The sequence below is a fragment of the Bos javanicus genome, chromosome 29 (assembly GCF_032452875.1).
Source record: "Bos javanicus breed banteng chromosome 29, ARS-OSU_banteng_1.0, whole genome shotgun sequence".
NCBI classification, from domain to species: domain Eukaryota; kingdom Metazoa; phylum Chordata; class Mammalia; order Artiodactyla; family Bovidae; genus Bos; species Bos javanicus.
In genome coordinates this window covers 11,540,030-11,561,316 of record NC_083896.1, presented here as the reverse complement: position 1 = coordinate 11,561,316, position 21,287 = coordinate 11,540,030, and the positions used below count along the sequence as shown (strand labels likewise).

The window sequence follows — 21,287 nt, the reverse complement described above, 5'->3', positions numbered from 1 at the left end:
TATTCCATGTTCCTGGATAGGAAGAATCAATATTGTGAAAATGACTATACTGCCAAATGCAACCTACAGATTCAATGTGATCCCTATCAAATTACCAATGGCATTTTTCACAGAATTAGAACAAAAAATTTCACAATTCATATGGAAACATAAAAGACCCTGAATAGCCAAAGCAGTCTTGAGAAAGAAGAATGGAGCTGGAGGAATCAACCTTCCTGACTTCATATTATACTACAAAGCTACGGTCATCAAGACAGCATGGTGCTGGCACAAAAACAGAAATACAGACCAATGGAACAAGATAGAAAGCCCAGAAATAAACCCTTGCACCTATGGGTACCTTATTTTTAACAAAGGAGGCAAGAATATACAGTGGGGCAAAGACAGCCTCTTCAATAAATGGTGCTGGGAAAACTGGACAGCTACGTGTAAAAGAATGAAATTAGAACACTTTCTAACACCATATACAAAGATAAACTGAAAATGGATTAAAGGCCTACATTTAAGACAACTCTTAGAGAAAAACATAGGCAGAACACTCGATGACATAAATCAAAGCAAAATCCTCTATGACAAACCTCCTAGAGCAATGGGAATAAAAACAAAAGTAAACAAGTAGGATCTGATTAAACTTAAAAGCTTTTGCACAGCAAAGGAAACTATAAGCAAGGTGAAAAGACAACTCTCAGAATGGAAGGATATAATAGCAAATGAAACAACCGGCAAAGGATTAATTTTCAAAATATACAAGCAGCTCATACAAGTCAATGCCCAAAAAACAACCCAATCAAAAAGTTGGAAAAAGACCTGAAAGACATTTCTTCAAAGACATACAGATGGCTAACAAACACATGAGAAGATGCTCGACATATGCAAATCAAAACACAATGAGATACCACCTCACATGGGTCAGAATGGCTCTCATCAAAAAGTCTATAAACAATAAGTGCTGGAGAGGGAGTAGAGAAAGGGATGCTCTTGCACTGTTGGTGGGAATGTAAATTGATACAGCCACTCTGGAAGATGGTATGGAGATTCCTTAAAAAACTAGGACTAAAAACACCATATTACCCAGTAATCCCACTCCTAGGCATATACCCTGAGGAAACCAAAATTGAAAAAGAAACATGTATCCCATTGTTAATTGCAACACTATTTACAATATCTAGAACATGGAAGCAACCTGGATGTCCATCAATAGATGAATGGAGAAAGATGCAGTACATATACACAATGGAATATTACTCAGCCATTATGGAACGTGTTTGAGTCAGTTCTAGTGAGGTGGATGAACCTAGAACCTATTATACAGAGTGAAGTGTGTCAGAAAGAGAAAGATAAATACTGTATTCTAATGCACATATACAGAATCTAGAAAAATGGTACTGAAGAATTTATTTACAGGGGAGCAATGGAGAAACAGACATAGGGAGTAGACTTATGGACACGGGGAGAGGGGAGGAGAGGGTGAGATGTATGGAAAGAGTAATATGGAAACTTACATTACCATATGCAAGATAGATTGCCACCGGGAATTTGCTGTATGTCTCAGGAAACTGAAACAGGGGCTCTGTATCAACCTAGAGGGGTGGATGGGAAGGGAGATGGGAGGGAGGTTCAAAAGGGAGGGGATATATGTATACCTATGGCTGATTCATGATGCGGTTTGACAAAAAACAATAAATTCTGTAAAGCAATTACCCTTTAATAAAAAAAATTTAAAAAAAAGAGTGCAGTACAGTCTTTTCTACTATTAGTTCATTAAAGGTTTTCCGTGCTTGATGTGTGTGTGATTTTTTGTTGTTGCTTGGAGAAGAGTGCTATTATTAACCCTGAACAAATGTCTGCTTTTGTGTTCTGTAACAAAAAATGTTTGGGGCCCTATTTTTGCAGTTTACAGAGTAGGTGAGGAAAGTCGGCGTGGCAGAGGATGGGGTTTACTCCATTGTACCATAAGATATATCTGTGCTAATACCCCATTCTGATGAGTCAACACAAACATTTTACAATGAGCAATATTGAAACAAAGACCAGGCATCCTGCACCTGGCGTTAATTTTTCATAGACTCCAGATGCCTATGCACAGAAATCTCAAGACCAGCAGTCAAAGAAATGCAAACTGCATGCAAGAGGAAGATAACAAGATAGCAAGATTTTGTCTTTTGTTCAAAAACAAAAGTGACAGTTCCATTCCATTTTACCAGGAATCTGTAAACATTCATTCAGATCCAGGCTGTTGCAATTATCCAGGTCGCTTCAGCTAGTTTTGGTTTTTTTTTTTTTTTGGTCCTCTTTAGGTTGAACATCTCTATAGATGAAGTGCCATCTTTTTCCTTTACTAATAGAAATTCCATTAATAGCCTTGTTCATATTCTTCGGAAGAAAATAGACTAAAAACTGGGGTGTTACTAGACACAAGTGCAGAGCGAGGCTAAGAGGAATAAAATAGAAAACGAAATCCGACATGATTGAGAATGATGAGTCAAGTAGCATTTAGAATCCGGAAAGGACAAAACACACTTGGAACACCGTGAACCAGGACTGAAACTCATCACCGAACAAACCCTATTTAGAGCTGACCTAAGCTTACGATGGTTTCAATTCAACATCCAGGGGCTGGAGGCAGCGTCTGTGAAAGCGATGGTGGGGCAGAACAGACAGGTTTCAAGGATGTTAGAGACAAGAAGGATTATTTCCTCATTGTCATCTCACTGCTGCCTAAGTTCTTACATTTTAAGTATTAATCAGTACATACAGAATTGTTTAGTAAACATCATATTTAAGGCAGTGTACTTAGGAGGGTAATATGTAGGCAGAGGAAACACACGTGGTTTTTTGTTTTCTTTTTAAAAAAACTTTTATTGGCGTATAGTTGCTTTACAATATCATGTTAGCTTCTACTGGACCACAAAATGAATCAGCCATGGTAGTGGTGTAGTCGCCAAGTCATGTTTGACTCTTGTGACCTGTAGCCCACCAGGCTCTTCTGTCCATGGGATTTACCAGGTAAGAATATGAGAGTGGATTGCCATTTCCTTCTTCAGGGGATCTTCCTGTATCTTCTAGACCCAGGAATTGAACCCAGTCTCCTGCATTGAAGGTGGATTCTTTACCGACTGAGCCACCAGGGAAGCCCTATATGTACACATATACCTTCTCCCTTTCAGATTTACCTCCCAAGGAAACACATGGTTTTGCTCTGCAAAGACTTTACTGTGTCATATGAAAACAAGAGAAATCTTTCGAATGCTTATAATATAAAACAGAGAAACATCACAAGAGATACAGGCAAAGAACCACAATGGGGGTGAAGGGGAAAGGCAGATGGAATTAGGGTTTGAAGGCCTGGTTTCTTTCATGGTCATAGCATCTATATGCTTTTTAAACAAGGTACTGATCCTCTAAAATGGAGATATTAATATTAGGGCCACTTGATGTTGGTCTTATGATGATGAAACAAGAAAGTGTAGATTAAAGCAGTATGGATGTAGGTTTCTTACTCTTATTTTTCTTCAAGGAGTGTAATCAGGGTTGAAATAATGAGGCAGAAGGTATATCATCTGGTTACACTGTGTGAGGCAAGTCCCATGGAAGGAAATGTGAGTTGTCTTAAAAGATGCAACTTCACTTTGTGGTTCCATAACTGTTCTGTTCTTCTTTTTCTGATTGACCTAGAGGATTCTTACCTTAAGTAAATGATCCATCTCTCATCTGTGTTGTTCCTGATATCTCTTCTGAACGCTCAAAGAGGAAGATGAGGACTCAAGGAAAACTGATGACTATGCCTCGCTCCATACTATTCTTTCATGCCTCAGTGCCTTTGCACCTACTGTGGCAGCCTCACTCATTTCCTTCACCTGATACACCACTATTTTAAAGCCATCTCCAGACCTCTCTCCTCTTTTTATTCTTCCTTGGTCATCTTTCCTCTCCATTCAAGCAGATGGGGCACGTCCACCTTGCTGCATGCACTGTGGTTTGTCTATCCCTCGATTGCTGCTTTCAGCATGCTATGCTGAAGTGGTTTTGGATTCAGTGGTTTTCTCCTTCACTAGATGAACCTATAAAAAAATGGGCTCTGGGGCCAGATAACTAGTATCAAGGCCTGGCCTTTCCATTTATTAGTTGTGTGATCATGAAGAAGTTACTTAACTTCTGTAAATTTTGTAAAGTGGAAATGATAGTGCCCACATCAGAGAGCTGTTGACAGAACTGGGTGAAATATACATGAAGGACTTAGAACAATACGTGACACACGATAGGTGCTCGGCATATACTATCGCTTTTATACTAAAGTACCAAGTCTGGGATGTGTCAGACAGGACGTACTAATTATTTGCTAAAGAAATTAATATGCATTTTAAGACTACAAAATATTTGGCAAAGAATGATTTATTTGTTTAGTTTGCAGTGGCTTTGCAAAATATAATTGCTATACTATTTTGATAATAGATGTATATTACATATATCTGTGTATGCACATGTGCAATATTAAATTACAATTGTGACAAATACTGTGAACAACTCTTACAGGATAGTATTCAAGTGTGTGGTACAGATATATATGTAATTGTTCATTTAATGTTTGTCTCATCCACTTGAATCTAAATGCCCTCAAGGTAGGGTTTGAACTTGTGCTGTTTATTGCTATCTTCCCTGGCATATTACATAATTTCTGATACATAAAATGTATCTGGTAAATACTGGTTGAATGACAGATCAGATGGAAAATGGACCATCTTTACACAATTAGTAAATATCTTTACGATTCCTTTCTACTTAGAATGCCCTCTTCCATCATTATCAAATTCTGTTTGATCTTCATAACCCAACTGAGATCTATGAAGCTTGGCACCCCTTAATTCTTAGAGCAATTCATGGGTACTTAAGGCACTCAACAAGGTCCATTTGAAAATTCCTGGTGGGCAGAATTCCATATAAGTATCATCAGGGGTTCTGCTGATTTAATCATTTTAGCATTTCAACCAGTGCTTGGCAAGCTGCATGACCTTCACATTAGACCAAAACCAAACATGATGGCTAGCAGCACAAGGAACGCCGATTTTATACATTTCAGCAAAAGATAGTCAGCTTTTCAGCTAAAGTTCCAGTTGGGCAAGGGGTAGGGCAGTGTCTCTGCCAAAGTGATGTTGAGACAAGTTGGAGTGCACTTTCCGGTCTTTATCCTGTGTTTCCTCTCTCCAACGTGTATTTTAGGCTGCACATGGAGGTTCTCTCGGGAAGATTATTGTATCTTGAGATTTTATGTAAGGTTTATTATTAGTACCCAACTGCACTGGCTGAAAAACTGCTTGTGATCTATGGCTTATTGTGAGTGTGAGAGATGATCCAGACGAGCCAGGTGGCCCCGTATTCTAATGCAGTGTTAGTAATCCACATTTACAGGAGATGCACAGACAGCTTGTGAAGATTTCAGGTCAGTGTTTCTAAGATCAGCTACATCCAAGTATGTCTACACTTCCTAAATATCATTCATCTCTTAGTGTTTTATTTTAAAAGGCAACAAATCTATTTTAAAGAAGATAATTATGTCAATATAGTTTTTAATTCACTTAATATGCTTAATGCATCATTGTGAAGATGTGTAGTTCAAGAATATATCTGGATATCCTAAAAAATGAAGGGTATTACTAGCCAAGAATGTCACATACTCAGTTATGTATATGTGTGTAAATGTGTGTGTGTGTATGAAATACGTATCACTGGGTTTAAAAAGTACATAAAACATGGAATAAATGAAGCTCTTTCCTGAGATCTAAATTATATATTCTAAAACTAAATAAATTGAGGTTCAGTTTAAACAGAATTATTTTCAACTGGTAGTAATATTTTAATGATGGCTATGATTTCTAAAAATAGTCCTCATAAAATTATGATGACATAATGATACATTTAATGCAAGACTTGGAGGCAATCTGAGAAGAGTTGAGAGACTGGCAAATTCCTAATATCTTTGGGAAAAGACTTAGAAGAGTCAAAATGAAGAAAATATGAATAAAACTTGAATATGTCTACATAAATGCCTGCAATATGGGGACCCAGACACGGGAATGGAAGAAGAGTAGCCCATGGACTACAGTAACTGAAACCAAGTCTATTTTTCCCCAGAAAGGTCTGTCTTCGGCACTAACACATTACCACTCCCACCATCGCAGCCACCGCGGTGCTTTAGTCAAGGTTTATTGTTATCTCCGGATGGATTTGAATAGAAATAATTTTATGAAGTCAGTATAGACAAAGCCCTTGATGAAAACTGCCGTGTAGTAACTAGAAATGATGGAATTGGAGACACTCAGTTGATTTCACTCATTCCGCCCATGCTCACCAAGCACTCTGTTGTACTAGGCACTATGGTAGGCCCTAGGAATAGATACAGGCTATATTCAAGGAGTTTGATACATGAAAACAAAACAAAAAACCAACAAATATCGCTTCCTTTTTTGAACATATTTTTCTTTTCTCCTTAACTCCAAGAAGTTGCAATATAATTAGAGAGACAGAAAAGAAAATATGATTAAATAATTTGGGTGACAGATCGGAGGTGCCTGAGATCTCAAGGAATTGAGATAGGAGAAAACAGCTCTGTCTAGCCAGAGAAAGCTCTACAAAGGAGGAGACACTTGAGCTTCACCAGGGGTATCATAACCTTCATAATAAAACAAAGGAGGAAGAGTTTAATAAAGATAGGAGAAGCAAACTTTACACAGCAGATTCCAGTTCAAAGTAGAATAATTATAACTTAATCTGATTTAGAAAGCTTCCCACCAAGAATGGCTTAAACCCTTGCAAAAACTATATTTTATGTCCTCGACAATTAAGATAAACTTACAGAGATCCAACCAGAAAATAGTATTCAATGAGAAGAACTTTAAATCTTTAAAACAGGTGATTCCTCAGTTACCGAGAAAAACATAATGAAATCTAACTTGAGTCAGTTGAAAACAACTCGTATTTCAAAGAAGACCAACTCTATGTCATAAATAATGTTTTTCTTAAAGAATTCCAAATAACTGCGGGTCTTAATTTTAAAGAGTGTTCTCTTATTTTTAATAGATTATCTCAATCCTTCAAAAAAGAGCTACTTAAAGAATCACGTATTTTTATATTCTTCTTGCAGGTCCCATTCACCCCACCTCAGCCTATCAAATGTAGCCAGCCTGTTCTGGTTTGATCTTTATAAGCACAAACATTATATTTGCAGTGGAAAACACAATGACACTGACTCACTTATTTAATTCACCTTATGTATCTATGCACTTCCAAAATACACATTTCTAAGCCATTTTTACAAATCTCTAAGTAGAGCATCACTACTTTTTCTAAAGGAACAAACACACTTTTCAGGGAGAGGCTTTATGGTAGATTTTACTTGGCTAAGCAAAGAATCAGAATATAAAACTAACTTCTGGCTTCCTGATCTAAGTATCAAACCCACTGCAAAAAGGTATTCAAGCCACTCTAAGTGCTTTTGGGGGAACCAGCCAGGAAATACACACTGTAGACTGTTTCAAACGTTAATATGAAGAATATCAATCTTGCGCCCTTTCTCTACTACTTGTTACTTTTAGAAACTACCATCGTCAGTAGGGTAAGTTTCCCTGGACCACTGTCTATTCTTTCTCACCGATCAATATTTAACCCTTTAATAATTCAGATTTCACATAGAGCAAAAGAAGACATATTTTTATCAAACAAGAACTACAGAGAAGATACCACATCTTTAAATGCATAGAATATATGCATTTTACCTAGAGCTATACAGGAAGAAATAGCAGGAAAGTGAAAGAGTCTCTAGGAAAATAAAAGGAAATGCCCCTTACCGGAATAAATGCATGTTGCATAGCTTGCTCACATTGTTTTAAAGAAGCAATAGTATCCCACAGAAGCTGATAATTTTCAGCCCGAGAAGCACTTGGCCGCTGCATGGCGAAAGCTAGTAACACTCAAACTGAGCTCAAAGAACCCAGTTGAAGAAGGAAGGAAAAAAAAAAAAAACCCTGCAGATCTGTTACATAAACTTCTTAATTAGATCTGCTACACAAACTGCTATCTTAAGACTTAAAAAAAAAAGTTAATCAGAACATTTCTTTTGGGGGATAACTGGGCATGACTTGAACAGAGACAGATGTTTTCATTGGGAAGGATTTTCGTTCCCACACTTGTGAAAAGCAATCCCATCAGTGTTGCCCTGTCTTTACACGGATCTGGCGAAACTGCACATACCATAAGTGTGTGGGGGGAAAGAAGTAGGAGGGAGAGAAATGTAAAAAAAAATATTTCCACCAGAAGACTTGGGTGGCAGGCCCCGGAGGTAGAATTTGAATAGCTTGTGAAAAGTAGTAAAATTGAAGGGAGTGGGTTACACACACACACACACACACACACACACAGAAAGGCAGGTGTCTACACTTGTCTGCTCTGTGTGAAATACGTGCCTTCTCACAGTGTCATTTAATATGTCCAATTTTTCTCTCAGTTTAGCTATGATCTAGATGTGATATATGTTTCACCTATAGGGTATCACTGCCTTTATTAACTGCAGTTATTTATCTAGGGTTATTTCTAAAAACTAGCTAGAAAATCTTTGAGTACAACAGGAGTCAATAATTTATCTTAAAATCCAAGAGTAATTAGAAGACCTTTCTGTTGTTTCGTATGTTAGGTAAAGGCACATTTAGTTCTTCTTCTAGGCAGAATTTACATAAACAATGCCAGGAAAAGTGAACCTTCAAATATTCCAGGGACCTGAGAGTGGGCTACACATCACTGGAATATGTTAATTCAAAATAAGTCGCTTGCACACTTTAGCAAAAAGGTATGTAGGCAGGCTCAATCATTCAGTGTCCAACTTTTTGCAATACCCTCCCTCCCTGGACTATAGCCCCCCAGGATCCTCTCTCCATGGGATTTTCCAGGCAAGAATACTGGAGTGGGTAGCCATTCTTTTCTCCAGGGGATCTTCCTGACCCAGGGATTGAATCCACTTCTTCTACATTGGCAGGCAGGTTCTTTACCACTGAGCCACCTGGGAAGCCCAGCAAAAGGTGTAAGTTGAACCTAAGTAAAAATTGAACAACAGCATATAGCAACAGATTTGGAATGTTCCTTCCCTTAAGACAGGAGCCCACAAGGTAAGGTGTGGCTCCACTAGCCCTTAGGCTGTGGGATCATTGAGGCAAGGGATAATGCACCTTGTAAGGTACTAAGCACTTTGAAGTTCCAAAGGAATTTATGTTCTCAGGACTAATTACGCAGCCAACAATGGGGATATCTGTTCATGTCTTTTTAGGAGTAAGGGGTAAGCTGAGGGCAATACATAGCATGATGAGTAACTTGTGCTTTTAATTGACCTAGAAAATCCAAGGAGTGTAAAACAAGGTACAATTTGTAGAAAACAGGGTGATAACATAAATGAAGGATTCTCTGCTGTATTATTTTTAGAAGAGCTGCATGATTTGGGTTACCTAGATTTTCTGCATTTGTACCCTGGTGATGGTGGGTGAGTTCATACTAATGACCTTGCTGTGCGAGAGTCTCAAAGGCAAAGTTTGTCTCTTATTTCATTTATTTTTCAATTCTGAACTGAAGGAATTGCAGGTAGAACTGATCTTTCAAAATTTCTACCTGGGCTAATTTGCAAGGAGGCTGCTTTTCCTTAATATTTTGTGAGTACACACCATAAGGCTCCTGCCATTAGACAATTTGTTTTTCGGTATCAATTCAAGCAGCCTTCTCTTTCCCCCATTCATGGTGTTCTTCTGTTCAGCTCACACCCACGGGCCCTCCTCTGCCTTCACTCTGCTGCCCCTATACTCTCCCATCTGCCCCAGCCACATGCTTCTTCCTCGTGCACTGTCGACCAGCCAGCCCGCAACTCCCAGAAAGTGTTCTGTCACTAGCAGGTATTTGTATTTCTGATCAAACAACAGGAAAATAAAAGTTGTTTTCCAAGTTACCCTCCAAAATATGCTATCTGAAAACCTTGAACAAATATTCATCATTACTCCAGACCTCAGTCTCTGGGTCTTCTGTCCTGCCTTGGACTTCTACCTATTGCTCATCAGATTCCTTCTTGTGTTTTTCATTTAAGCAGCATTGTTTAAAAGATGCTTCTTTCCTTACTCTTTGGCCAAAAGGTACAGAATCCACAGTCTGCATGTAGAAACTCTACATGAAAAACACTCTTGGAATCATGCATTCATTCATTTATTGATCCAAGAAGCATATCAAGCATCTCCAATGTGCTACATTTTTTCACTGTATTTTGGGCAAATGGATATATCAGATGTTGATTTTTGTTTTTAAGGAGCTTAGAGTTTAACTGAAAGGATGATACATGGGCACAAATAACAAAAAAAAGACCAGTTAAAAAAGGGTAGGTGTCATAAAAGAGCTGGTGTAAACTATTTATAAAACAATGGAAAAGAAAAATTACATCAACTAGGAAAATTAGGGCAGCTTCATAGATTTAGCACTTGGCTAGAGACTGAAGTTACAGTATAATTAGGACTTGCAGAGATAGGTAGGGGGCATTCCTGAAGAAGAGCTAGAATAAAGGGTCAGAGTGGGAAAGATCATTACTAGTTGTTTCCGGGAAAAAAAGAAAAAACATGAACCCAAGGCTCAGATGGTAAAGAATCCACTTGCAGTGCAAGAGACCTGGCTTGGATCCCCGAGTCAGGAAGATCCCTTGGAAAAGGGCATGGCAACCCACCCAAGTATTCTTGCCTGGAGAATTCCATGGACAGAGGAGCATGGTAGGCTATAGTGCATGGGGTCACAAAAAGTCAGACACGACTGAGCAACTAACACTTTGGCTTTTTCATGATTGTTACTGGAGTCAAGTAACAATTATTGAATACAACTATTATTCTTGAATAAAATGTCAGTAGCTTCCTGTTCCTAATGGCAATCAATCTTAGCTTTAACCAATTTTTAGAGCATCAGTGTGCATAAATTCAGTGAAACCAAATCTCACAAGAGAGTAAATGTCATATATTTATTCCTTACTCTTTAAAATAGGAATATTGATATACTTTGGAGGGTTTAGGGGCTCAATCATTTCAGTCATATTGCTTTTTTGTTTATTCAGTACATATATCATGTTTTTACTCATACCCAATCACTTTTGTAAGTCTAAAGTCTATTACCTTCGATATTCAAGTGGGGTCCACCATGAGTCTTAACCTGATCTAATGTTTGATGTAATTCAGTTTGGGTCAGTTTAACAAACATTTATTGAGCTCTACTATGTGCTAAGTAAGCACTAAGATAAAAAGATAAATATTATATAACGTCAATTCTCTACTTATTTCCAACTGCCCCTCAGTATGCACTTACCTCTGCCCACAAAGTAGAATGTTATACATATTTTCTTCTTGTGAGCACAATGCCTGATATGTAATGGCTACTATTTCTGTTAAATCCTCAGTCACTAGGCCATATGTCCATAATATTGAAATACCTCTGAATTAGATTAAAGGACTTAGAATGTTAAAAGTACTTTTTATTTGGTAGTACTGCCATGCTCAAACAGGTCTGTATTTGAAAGCTTTCTGCTGGGACTGGTTTAAACATAACTTTGTGACAACAGAAATGGAGCAATGATTTACATTCCTATCTGAAAAACCAAAAAAACTGAAAATAAAACATATGAAACAATGAGTCAAATATGGACAGAGAAGAAAAATCAGTGAACTCTGGGAGACAGGAAACAAACGAGATAAGTCCTGTGACTGCCCCATTTACCACCTTGAATGTCTAGGCCACATCACAGAAGAAGGGGATCCAGGTGGAACCCAGTGAACCTGCTGAATTGAGGATACAGAAATGGTTTTCTGGAGAAAACAAAGCAATAGGGGAAATAGAGAAATTCATAATTGTAATTGGAGTTTTCAATATACTACTCTGAATAATTAATATACTAAGCAGTTACAGTCTATAAGGATATGTAAAACCTTTATGAAACCATCCATCAATTTAGGCTAATATACCTTTAAAAAATGTGGACTTCCCTGGTGGCTCAGCAGTTAAAAAATCCACCTGCAGAAACTGTGGGTTCAATCCTTGGGTCAGGAAGATTCCCTGGAGGAGGGCATGGCAACCCACTATAGTAGTCTTACCTGGAAAGTCCTATGGACAGAGGAGCCTGGAGGGCTACAGTCTATAGGGTCGCAAAGAGTCAGACATGACTGAAGTGACTGAGTATGCACCTTTAAAAAAACATTCCACCCTACAACAACAATCTTCGCAAGTGCTCATGGAACATTTACCAAGATAGAGCATATTCTGAGCCATAGATCAAATTATAATAAATTTAAAAGAATTCAGCCAAAGAAAATATATTCTCTCACCATAGTAAAATTAAGTTGTATCCACAACAGAACAATCTCTGAAAATTCCCAAAATATTTGACAAGCAAATAACACACTTAAATTACCTACTGGCCAAAGAAGAAATCAAAAGGAAGTGAGAATGCATTTTGAACTGAATGAAATAAAACCACAATGTATCAACATCTGTTGGATGCCCTTAAAGCAATACTTAAGGAAAGAAGAACTATACACAAAAAAGATCTTCATGACCCAGATAACCAAGATAGTGTGATCACTTACCTAGAGCCAGATATCCTGGAACGAGAAGTCAAGTGGGCATTAGGAAGCATCACTATGAACAAAGCTAGTGGAGGTGATAGAATTCCAGCTGAGCTATTTCAAATTCTAAAAGATGATGCTGTGAAAGTGCTGCATTCAATACGCAAGCACATTTGGAAACTCATCAGTGGCCACAGGGCTGGAAAAGGTCAGTTTTCATTCCAATCCCAAAGAAAGGCAGTGCCAAAGAATGTTCAAACTACCGCACAATTGCACTCATCTCACACGCTGGCAAAATAATGCTCAAAATTCTCCAAGCCAGCCTTCAACAGTATGTGAACTGTGAACTTCCAGATGTTTAAGCTGGATTTAGAAAAGGCAGAGGAAACAGAGATCAAATTGCCAACATCCGCTGGATCATCGAAAAAGCAAGAGAGTTCCAGAAAAACATCTACTTCTGCTTTATTGATTATGCCAAAGCCTTTGACTGTTTGGATCACAACAAACTGTGGAAAATTCTTCAAGAGATGGGCATACCAGACCACCTGACCTGCCTCCTGAGAAATCTGTACACAGGTCAAGAAGCAACAGTTAGAACTGGACATGGAACAACAGACTGGTCCCAAATCGGGAAAGGAGTACTCAAGGCTGTATGCTGTCACCCTGCTTATTTAATTTATATGCAGAGTACATCATGAGAAACGCTGGGCTGGATGAAGCACAAGCTGGAATCAAGATTGCCGGGAGAAATATCAATAACCTCAGATACGCAGATGACACCACCCTTCTGGCAGAAAGCAAAGAGGGACTAAAGAGCCTCTTGAACGTGAAAGAGGAGAGTGAAAAAGTAGGCTTAAAACTCAACATTCAGAAAACTAAGATCATGGCATCTGGTGCCATCACTTCATGGCAAATAGATGGAGAAACAATGGAAACAGTGACAGACTTTATTTTGAGGGCTCCAAAATCACTGTAGATAGTGACTGTAGCCATAAAATTAAAAGACACTTGTTCCTTGGAAAAAAAGCTATGACCAACCTAGACAGCATATTAAAAAGCAGAGACATTATTCTGCCAACAAAGGTCCATTTAGTCAAAGCTATGGTTTTTCCAGTAGTCATGTGTGGATTGAGAGTTGTACTACCAAGAAAGCTGGGCATCAAAGAATTGATGCTCTTGAACTGTGGTGTTGGAGAAGACTCTGGAGCCTCCCTTGGACTGCGAGGAGATCCAACCAGTCAATCCTAAAGAAAATCAGTCCTGAATATTGATTGGAAGGACTGATGTTGAAGCTGAAACTCCAATACTTTGGCCAGTTGATGCAAAGAACTGACTCATTGGAAAAGGCACTGATGCTGGGAAAGATTGAAGCCAGGAAGAGAAGGGGATGATAGAGGATGAGATGGCTGGATGGCATCACTGACTCAGTGGACAAGAGTTTGAGCAAGCTCTCGGAGTTGATGATGGACAGGCAAGACTGGCGTGCTGCAGTACATGGGGTGGCAAATAGTCTGACATGACTGAGTTACTGAACTGAACTGACTGAAGGAAATAATAGATTTTCTGTGGTGGCTTAGATAGTAAAGAATCTGCTTGCAATGCAAGAGACCTGAGTTTGATTCCTGGGTCAGGAAGATCCCCAGGAGAAGGGGATGGCTACCACTCCAGTATTTTGGCCTAGAGAATCCCATGGACAGAGGTGCCTGGCGTGCTAATAGACAGGGTCACGAAGAATCATACATGACTGAGCAACTAACACTATACATCACTAAACACTTTTATTTGAAAAGAAAGAAGGTTTTAATGATCTCAGCTTCAGTTCAGTAGCTCATTCATGTCTGACTCTTCATGACCCCATGAATTGCAGCATGCCAGGCCTCCCTGTCCATCACTAACGCTTGGAGTTCACCCAAACTCATGTGCATCGAGTCGGTGATGCCATCCAGCCATCTCATCCTCTGTTGATCTCATCTTACACCTTATTAAAATAGAAAAAAGTCTAGCAAATTGAAGCCAAATAAAACAGAAGAAAATGGAAAAATAGCAAAAAATAAAGCTAACAACTACTTCTTCAGAGTATCAATACAATTGATAACCTGTTAGCAAGACTAATGAAAGAGAGAAAATTTTTCAAGATTAGAAATGAGTGTAGCATTACTATAGATCCTATAGCCATGGAAGGTCTAATAAGGAAATCTTGGAAACAACTTTATATCAATATAGTTGACCCCTTATATGGAACAAATTCCTTGAGAGTTTTAAGCTACTAAAGCTCACTCAAGAAAAATAAGCAATCTAAATAGCCATGCCATATTCCTAATAAAGGTTTTATTTTTTAACTAAAATCTTAACCTCCAGGAAACTCTAGGGCCAGATGGCTTCTGATGAATTCCATTTAAGAAAAAAAATTAATTCTACACAAATTCTTTCAGAGAACTGAAGAGGAAAAAAAAAACTTTACAAGTTGCTCTTTTTTTTTTTTTTTTTTTGAGGCCATCAATAGCTTGGTACCAAACTCTTAGTACTTAAAAACTCAAGATAGAATATAGAACTACATATAAAGCCTAAGTGGAACTTCTAAAACACAGAATATCTTTGTGATCTAAAGGTTAGATACAATACCAAAAGCACAACCATAAGAGAAAAATAATTGATAAATTGGACACTGACAGATGGAAGTTTTCTGTTCCATGAAACATTGTTAGGAGAATGAAAAGACAAGCCAGAAAATGTAAGCAAACTTACAAACTATATATTTAATATAGGATTTGTTTCTAAAATATATGAGGAACTCTCAAAGCTAATAATAAAAGAGTCAAAAATGAGCAAAGCATTTTAATAGACATCATAAATGAAGATATATGTCTCAAATGAGCATGTGAAAGGGTATCAACATTATGATTAAAGAAATAAAAATTAAAGTACTACCACACTCCAATTAGAAGGGATAATACTAAAAAAAAAAAAAAAACTGATTCATTAAGATGTATAATATTGGACTTCTCATACACTGCTGGTGGGAATATAAATACTAAAGTCCCTTTGGAAAGAGTTCACGGGTTCTTAAAAAGTTAAACATGCACCTTCTAAGATTTAACCATTCTACTGCTCCTAGGTATTTATCCAAGAGAAATGAAAGTATATGTTGATTTGAAGGCTTGTATAAAAACATTTATAGCAGCCTTATTTGTAATAGTAAAAACCTGGAACCAAGTGAGTGGGTAAGTAAATTGTGATATATCCAAACAACAGAATGATATTCAGCACCAAAACGGAATGAACTATTGATACCCACAGCACATGGGTGAATCTCAAAATAGTCATGTTGAATGAAAGAAGCAGAAAGGACATATACCACATCGTCCCATTTATATAGACTGTGGAAAGTGTCAGCTAACCTAAGGCATGGCAAGGAGACACTGCTGATGGGGAGGTACGATGGGCAGAGGGAGGGAGTGGGCTGGAGGCATTACAAAGAGGTGTGAAGAAACGTCTGAGGGTGAAGGATATGTTCATTATCATAAGTGGATAGTTTCATATGTCAAAACATCAATTTGTAGATCTTAAATATGCACAGTTCATTGAATATCAATTAGACGTCATTGGAGCTATTTTGAAAATTTCCTTAAAAAGTTCCTAGAAAAATAATCAGAAAGTCTCACTCTCCTGGGCTTTATCCAAAGTAATGATTTCTGTTAGCATTTAATGTTATAATCTGATAGGTTGATCCATCTCCCTAGGGTGGGGAGGTGGTTAGAAAGCACTGATTTCTCGCAGGAAGGAAAGCAAAGAATATGAAAAAGTTCAACCAGAGGAAAGGGCTGAGATATCATATCCAGGAGCTTTACTTTTAGCTATGATTCTTGCCCTGATTAGCAGCAAGAACTTGGTTCTGTCATTTTGCTTTGACAAGCTCCAATTACTCATCTAAAAATACAGAAGTTAGACTCAACCATCCCTCAAATGTCCTTCAGAGGCTCTAATTCAGTGATCTATGGATAGACTTTAATCCTCAATAATCTCCTTTTTTCTCTCAACTAAGAATTTACAAGTATGGCCTTAAACTAAAAATATCCCAAGTAATTTTGAAATGTGCATTATCGCCCTTGCTGATAATCTTTTTAGAAAGAGAGTAAACTCTTGAGGGTGGGCTCCTTTATCTTAAAATTTCTGGTCTTTTCTTCTCATAATATTTCAAGTTCAGAGCCTACATTGTAATAATGATACTGTGATTGCTATTAAAATTATAAGGATAGAAAACTACTATTATACTTCTTAGAAAACTACTTTCCCATGCAGCAGCCATCTTATTTCCATGAAGATATTATTTTCAATTTACAGATACAGAAATAGGACCACAGAAGTTAACATTAACTTGCTTCACCACATACCAACCACATGACCTTGGACAAGATCCTTAGCTTCTCTTTGCTTCTGTTGCTTCTCTGTAAATTTGAGATTATAACAGTACTTGCCTCATAGGATTGTTGAGGATTAAATGAGTTAATATTTGTAAAACTTTAGATTGGAGACTAGCACACAGTTATTACTATTATTCTTTGAGAAACTAATTTCATTTTAATGTATTAATATAATAAGTAAGAATTAATTAAGTATGGACAGAGAAGTCTGGTGGCTTACAGTCCACGGGGTTGCAAAGAGTTGGACAGACTGAGTGACTAACACTAACTAGCCAACATAATAAAGAAGCAAGATCTAAGATAAATTCATATCTTTTGGTTCTCTGTTCAACATGCATTTGACCAGAATCAGTAAATATTTATGTACTTTCAGACTTGTCTTTCCTGATTACCATCACACCTCAGTCTAAGTGGATATCCTCCTAGTGTTCATTCTCCCTATCTTAATTTGGAATATATTTATTTATTATTTTTTAATTTCTAGTTTCCCCAGCTAAACTGTAGGATCAGAAAAGAGAAGCCAATGGATAGTCAGTGCCTGCCCAGTGTCTGGAACCACACAGAGTCTTTCAGTGTTCATTTGATACTATTTTTATTACTAGGGCCTAAAATAGATAAAAGTATATGAAAACTTCAGAAACATATGTTAGTATATTTATCCAGATCTTCAGTGTTTCCAAAGATCTCTGGTGAGTTTGGCCATGGCTCTTATCAAAAGCTTGTATCTGACTGACTCAGGTTCTCCTCTTTAAGGAAAAGTAACACTTTTTTTTGATGGGGTAAGAGTCCTATGACTTTAACAAAATAAAAGAGAACATGAATTTATACTGTATGTGACAGTATTCCAGAAGGAATGATACGACCTGTGGGATACCAAAATTCATAGAGAATTGTGCTATATATTTCTTATATGCTTAAGAAATGCAAGCGATTGTGATAAAGTGCTACTCGATACACCGAGCAGTCTTCGGAATCACAGTAGTAGTACTGTTAGTCACTCTATCATGTCCGACTCTCTGCGACCCCATGGACTGTACCCGCCAGGTTCCTCTGTTCTCGGGATTCTCCAGGCAAGAATACTGGAGTGAGTTGCCATTCCTTTCTCCAGGGGATCTTCCCGACCAGGGGATTGAACCTGGGTCTCCATCATCGCAGGCAGATTCTTTACCATCTGAGCTACACGGGCAGCTCTTGGAATCACAAGCCCAGATCTATAAGGGGCAGAAAGCAGAGGATCCCAGAGAAATGGACTGAAGCGGGCAGGACACCATGTCTTGTCTGAACATAGTTCTACCAGATGCTAGGTCACAGCATGTAAACCTCAGGTCAGAGTTAAAGCTCGGGCTAACCTGGAAAGAAATATGGGGCAGGTCAAATCTGTCTTCCTCATCTTTGTCCACTTCAAGAGCCCTCAGTCCTTCTCTGGACTCTCCCGACAGAAGGAAAGCTATACAAACTCATTCATAGGACATTAAGACTTCATTGTAACCAACAAAGATCCACTGTAAAGAACAGGGCACTCTGCTCAATATTATATAATGACCTAAATGGGAATAGAATTTGAAAAATAATAGATAGATGCATATGTATAACTGAGTCACTTTACACCTGAAAGTAACACAACATTGTTAATCACATAAACTCCAGTATAACTAAAAAGTTAAAAAAAAAAAAAAACAGTTTACTGTCTTCCCCACTTGCTTTTCTGTCTCTCTTTGAGAGCAAGTGTCAGTTTTACCAATCTCTATACTCCAGATCCAATCACATTACTTATATAACATAGGTATAATCCCTTGTGGCTCAGCCGGTAAAGAATCTGCCTGCAGTATGGGAGACCTGGGTTCGATCCCTGGGCTCAGAAGATCCCCTGGAGAAGGGAAAGGCTACCCATTCCAGTATTCTGGCCTGGAGAATTCCATGGACTGTATAGTCCATGGGGTCACAATCAGACACGACTGAGTGACTTTCGCTTTCCTTCATATAACAATGTTACCTATATTACCTACATAGCATATAACAAAGGAGAGCAAAGGTTTGTTCAATAAAGGGATGGATGTTAAATATATGGATGTTAAGAGCACTGTACTTGGTAAATAACAGGAATTCCTTATACTTGTGAAGCATTTTTCTAGTGTGACAAAGCACTTTTGCAACTAGGAATTCTTTCCTTCTACTTTTTACCCTCTCTCTCTCCACTCATTTAAATATTAGTCTGCCAATGGATACCTCATTTATATTCTTGGCCCAGATTTCTTTCCTGAATTGGATATCCTGCTGCCTGCTGGTCATCTCCACTCAAATATCTCACAGACATCTCAGACTGAACGCCTTCAAACTCTGCGCTCTTATCCTCCGTTCCTCCCCCTCAAATCTGCTTCTCTTTCATTTACTTATCCGGTAAATCCCAGTTCTTCCACTCAGTTGCTCTAGACAGAGGCCTTCATCAGGAGCCCACAGTATCCACTTCATCCTCACCCTCCTGGTCTACCCCTACTTGCCACCGATGTTATCTTGTGCCATCTCCCCCGGCTCCGTGCCCCTGCCCCATGGGCCTGCTCCCAGCACTTAAAATGTGAGGAAGCGCCTTCTCATGTCAGTGCTAGTCATCCTGCCTCATATCTCCTCCCACCTCTTCTCCAGAATTCTCTCCCAGTTATCCTTCAAGTGTCAGTTCCACTGTGCACTGCAGGAGGCTTAGCTGTCTCCCTGGCCTATACCCACTAGACGCCCGCAGCACTCCCTTCCCCCAGCTGTGACAACCAAATAGGTCTCAGACGTTGCCCATTGTCTCTGGGGAGCCAAATTCATTCCCCCCATTAAGAAGCTCTGTTCTACACTTTGATCAGAACATTCTGCCATGGATTTTTACGGAACCTAGTATGTAAATCTTTTGACTTCTAGATTACTGTTGGACCACCCCATTATGGATAGAGGAGTTCTTTATCATTTTATTACCTGGGCTGCCCTGGTGGCTCAGATTAAAGAACCTGCCTGCCAATGTAGGAGATGCAGGTTTGATCCCTGGGTCAAGAGGGTCCCGTGGAGGAGGAAATGGCACCCCACTCCAGTATTCTTGACTGGAAAATCCCATGGACAGAAGAGCCTGGTTGGTTACTTTTATGGGGTCACAGAAAAGTCAGACACGACCTAGCAACTATAAAACAACAACAACATATAGTGTCTAGCATGAGATAGGTGCTTCATGAATGTATGTTGAATAAATGAATACGTTTGATTATTGCAAAAACCACATGACATATGGACAGCCAGAATTAACACAACCACTTTAAACTGAGGTAAAAGATATGCCAAGTGGCTGAACGACAGGCATGCAGAACACACTGTCAATAAATAGCTGACAGGGGACCATTCTCGGCTCTTCTGATCAGCATAATCACTTTACTAGCATTACCAGGTTTTTTTCAGCCTTCTCAGATTACTGGAACTCTCCCCCTTCCGAGGTCCCCGCAGCCCTGAGTCCTTGCAGCCTGTGCAGCATCAGCAGAGCCCCTCACACTGTCTCAAGGGCTGAAACGCTGAGGGCCTCCTGGTGGTTTGCGGTGATGCTTCACTACGATGGTTATTACAAACCATGGCACATTCAATATAAGGGGAGTGGACAGGATTTCTCCTGTTGTGATAGGGATGCAAGAGGGAAAAAAAATAATTATTCTGAGTGAATTTGCTTTTATGGTACTCTTAGCCTTGTGGTCCACTCTAGTAAATAGCCTAGAGAAAACTAATCACACGACAGATTAAGATACTCTGATCTTAATGAAAGCCTTGCCGAATAAACTAGAACATGAAAGATACTTGGTTAAAATTATCTTTTATTTCCAGGCTGCTTAAGTACAGCTAAGCAGAAAAATCTCAGTTGGAAAGAGAAATTCTTTTAAATTCTACTTTCAACGTGCCTAATGTACTCCTACTTTCCAAGGTTTTGAAAAGCAGGATTTATACTGTGTGCATGTATGCTAAGTCAATTCAGTCATGTCCGACTCTTTGCAACCCTATGGACTGCAGCCTGCTAGGTCCCTCTGTCCATGAGATTCTCCAGGCAAGAATACTGGAGTGGGTAGCCATTCCCTTCTCTAGGGGATCTTCCTGACCCAGGGATCAAACTCAGGTTTCTTACATTACAGGCAGATTCTTTAACCTCTCAGCCACCAAAGAAGCCCAACATAAAATAAGCACCCAATAAATAATCATTAGCTATTATCTTTCTTCTTTGCCTAAACATATTTTTATTTCT

The 21,287-nt window shown here is 38.6% G+C and overlaps 1 protein-coding gene across 15 annotated transcripts in view; it reads right to left on the bottom strand.

The window, feature by feature from the left end:
- Positions 1–21,287, bottom strand: part of DLG2 (discs large MAGUK scaffold protein 2) — a 2,330,119-nt gene that overhangs the window by 900,322 nt on the left and 1,408,510 nt on the right. Inside the window, exon 1 of one of the 15 annotated variants that reach the window (XM_061406102.1) lies at positions 7,842–7,967. The exons of 13 other annotated variants lie outside the window; for them this stretch is intronic. In XM_061406102.1, coding sequence (XP_061262086.1) covers positions 7,842–7,946 — 105 coding nt within the window. In that variant the 5' untranslated portion in view covers positions 7,947–7,967. Of the gene's footprint in view, positions 1–7,841; positions 7,968–21,287 lie in introns of those variants that run through there. One more of the 15 variants, XM_061406104.1, reaches the window with a different exon arrangement.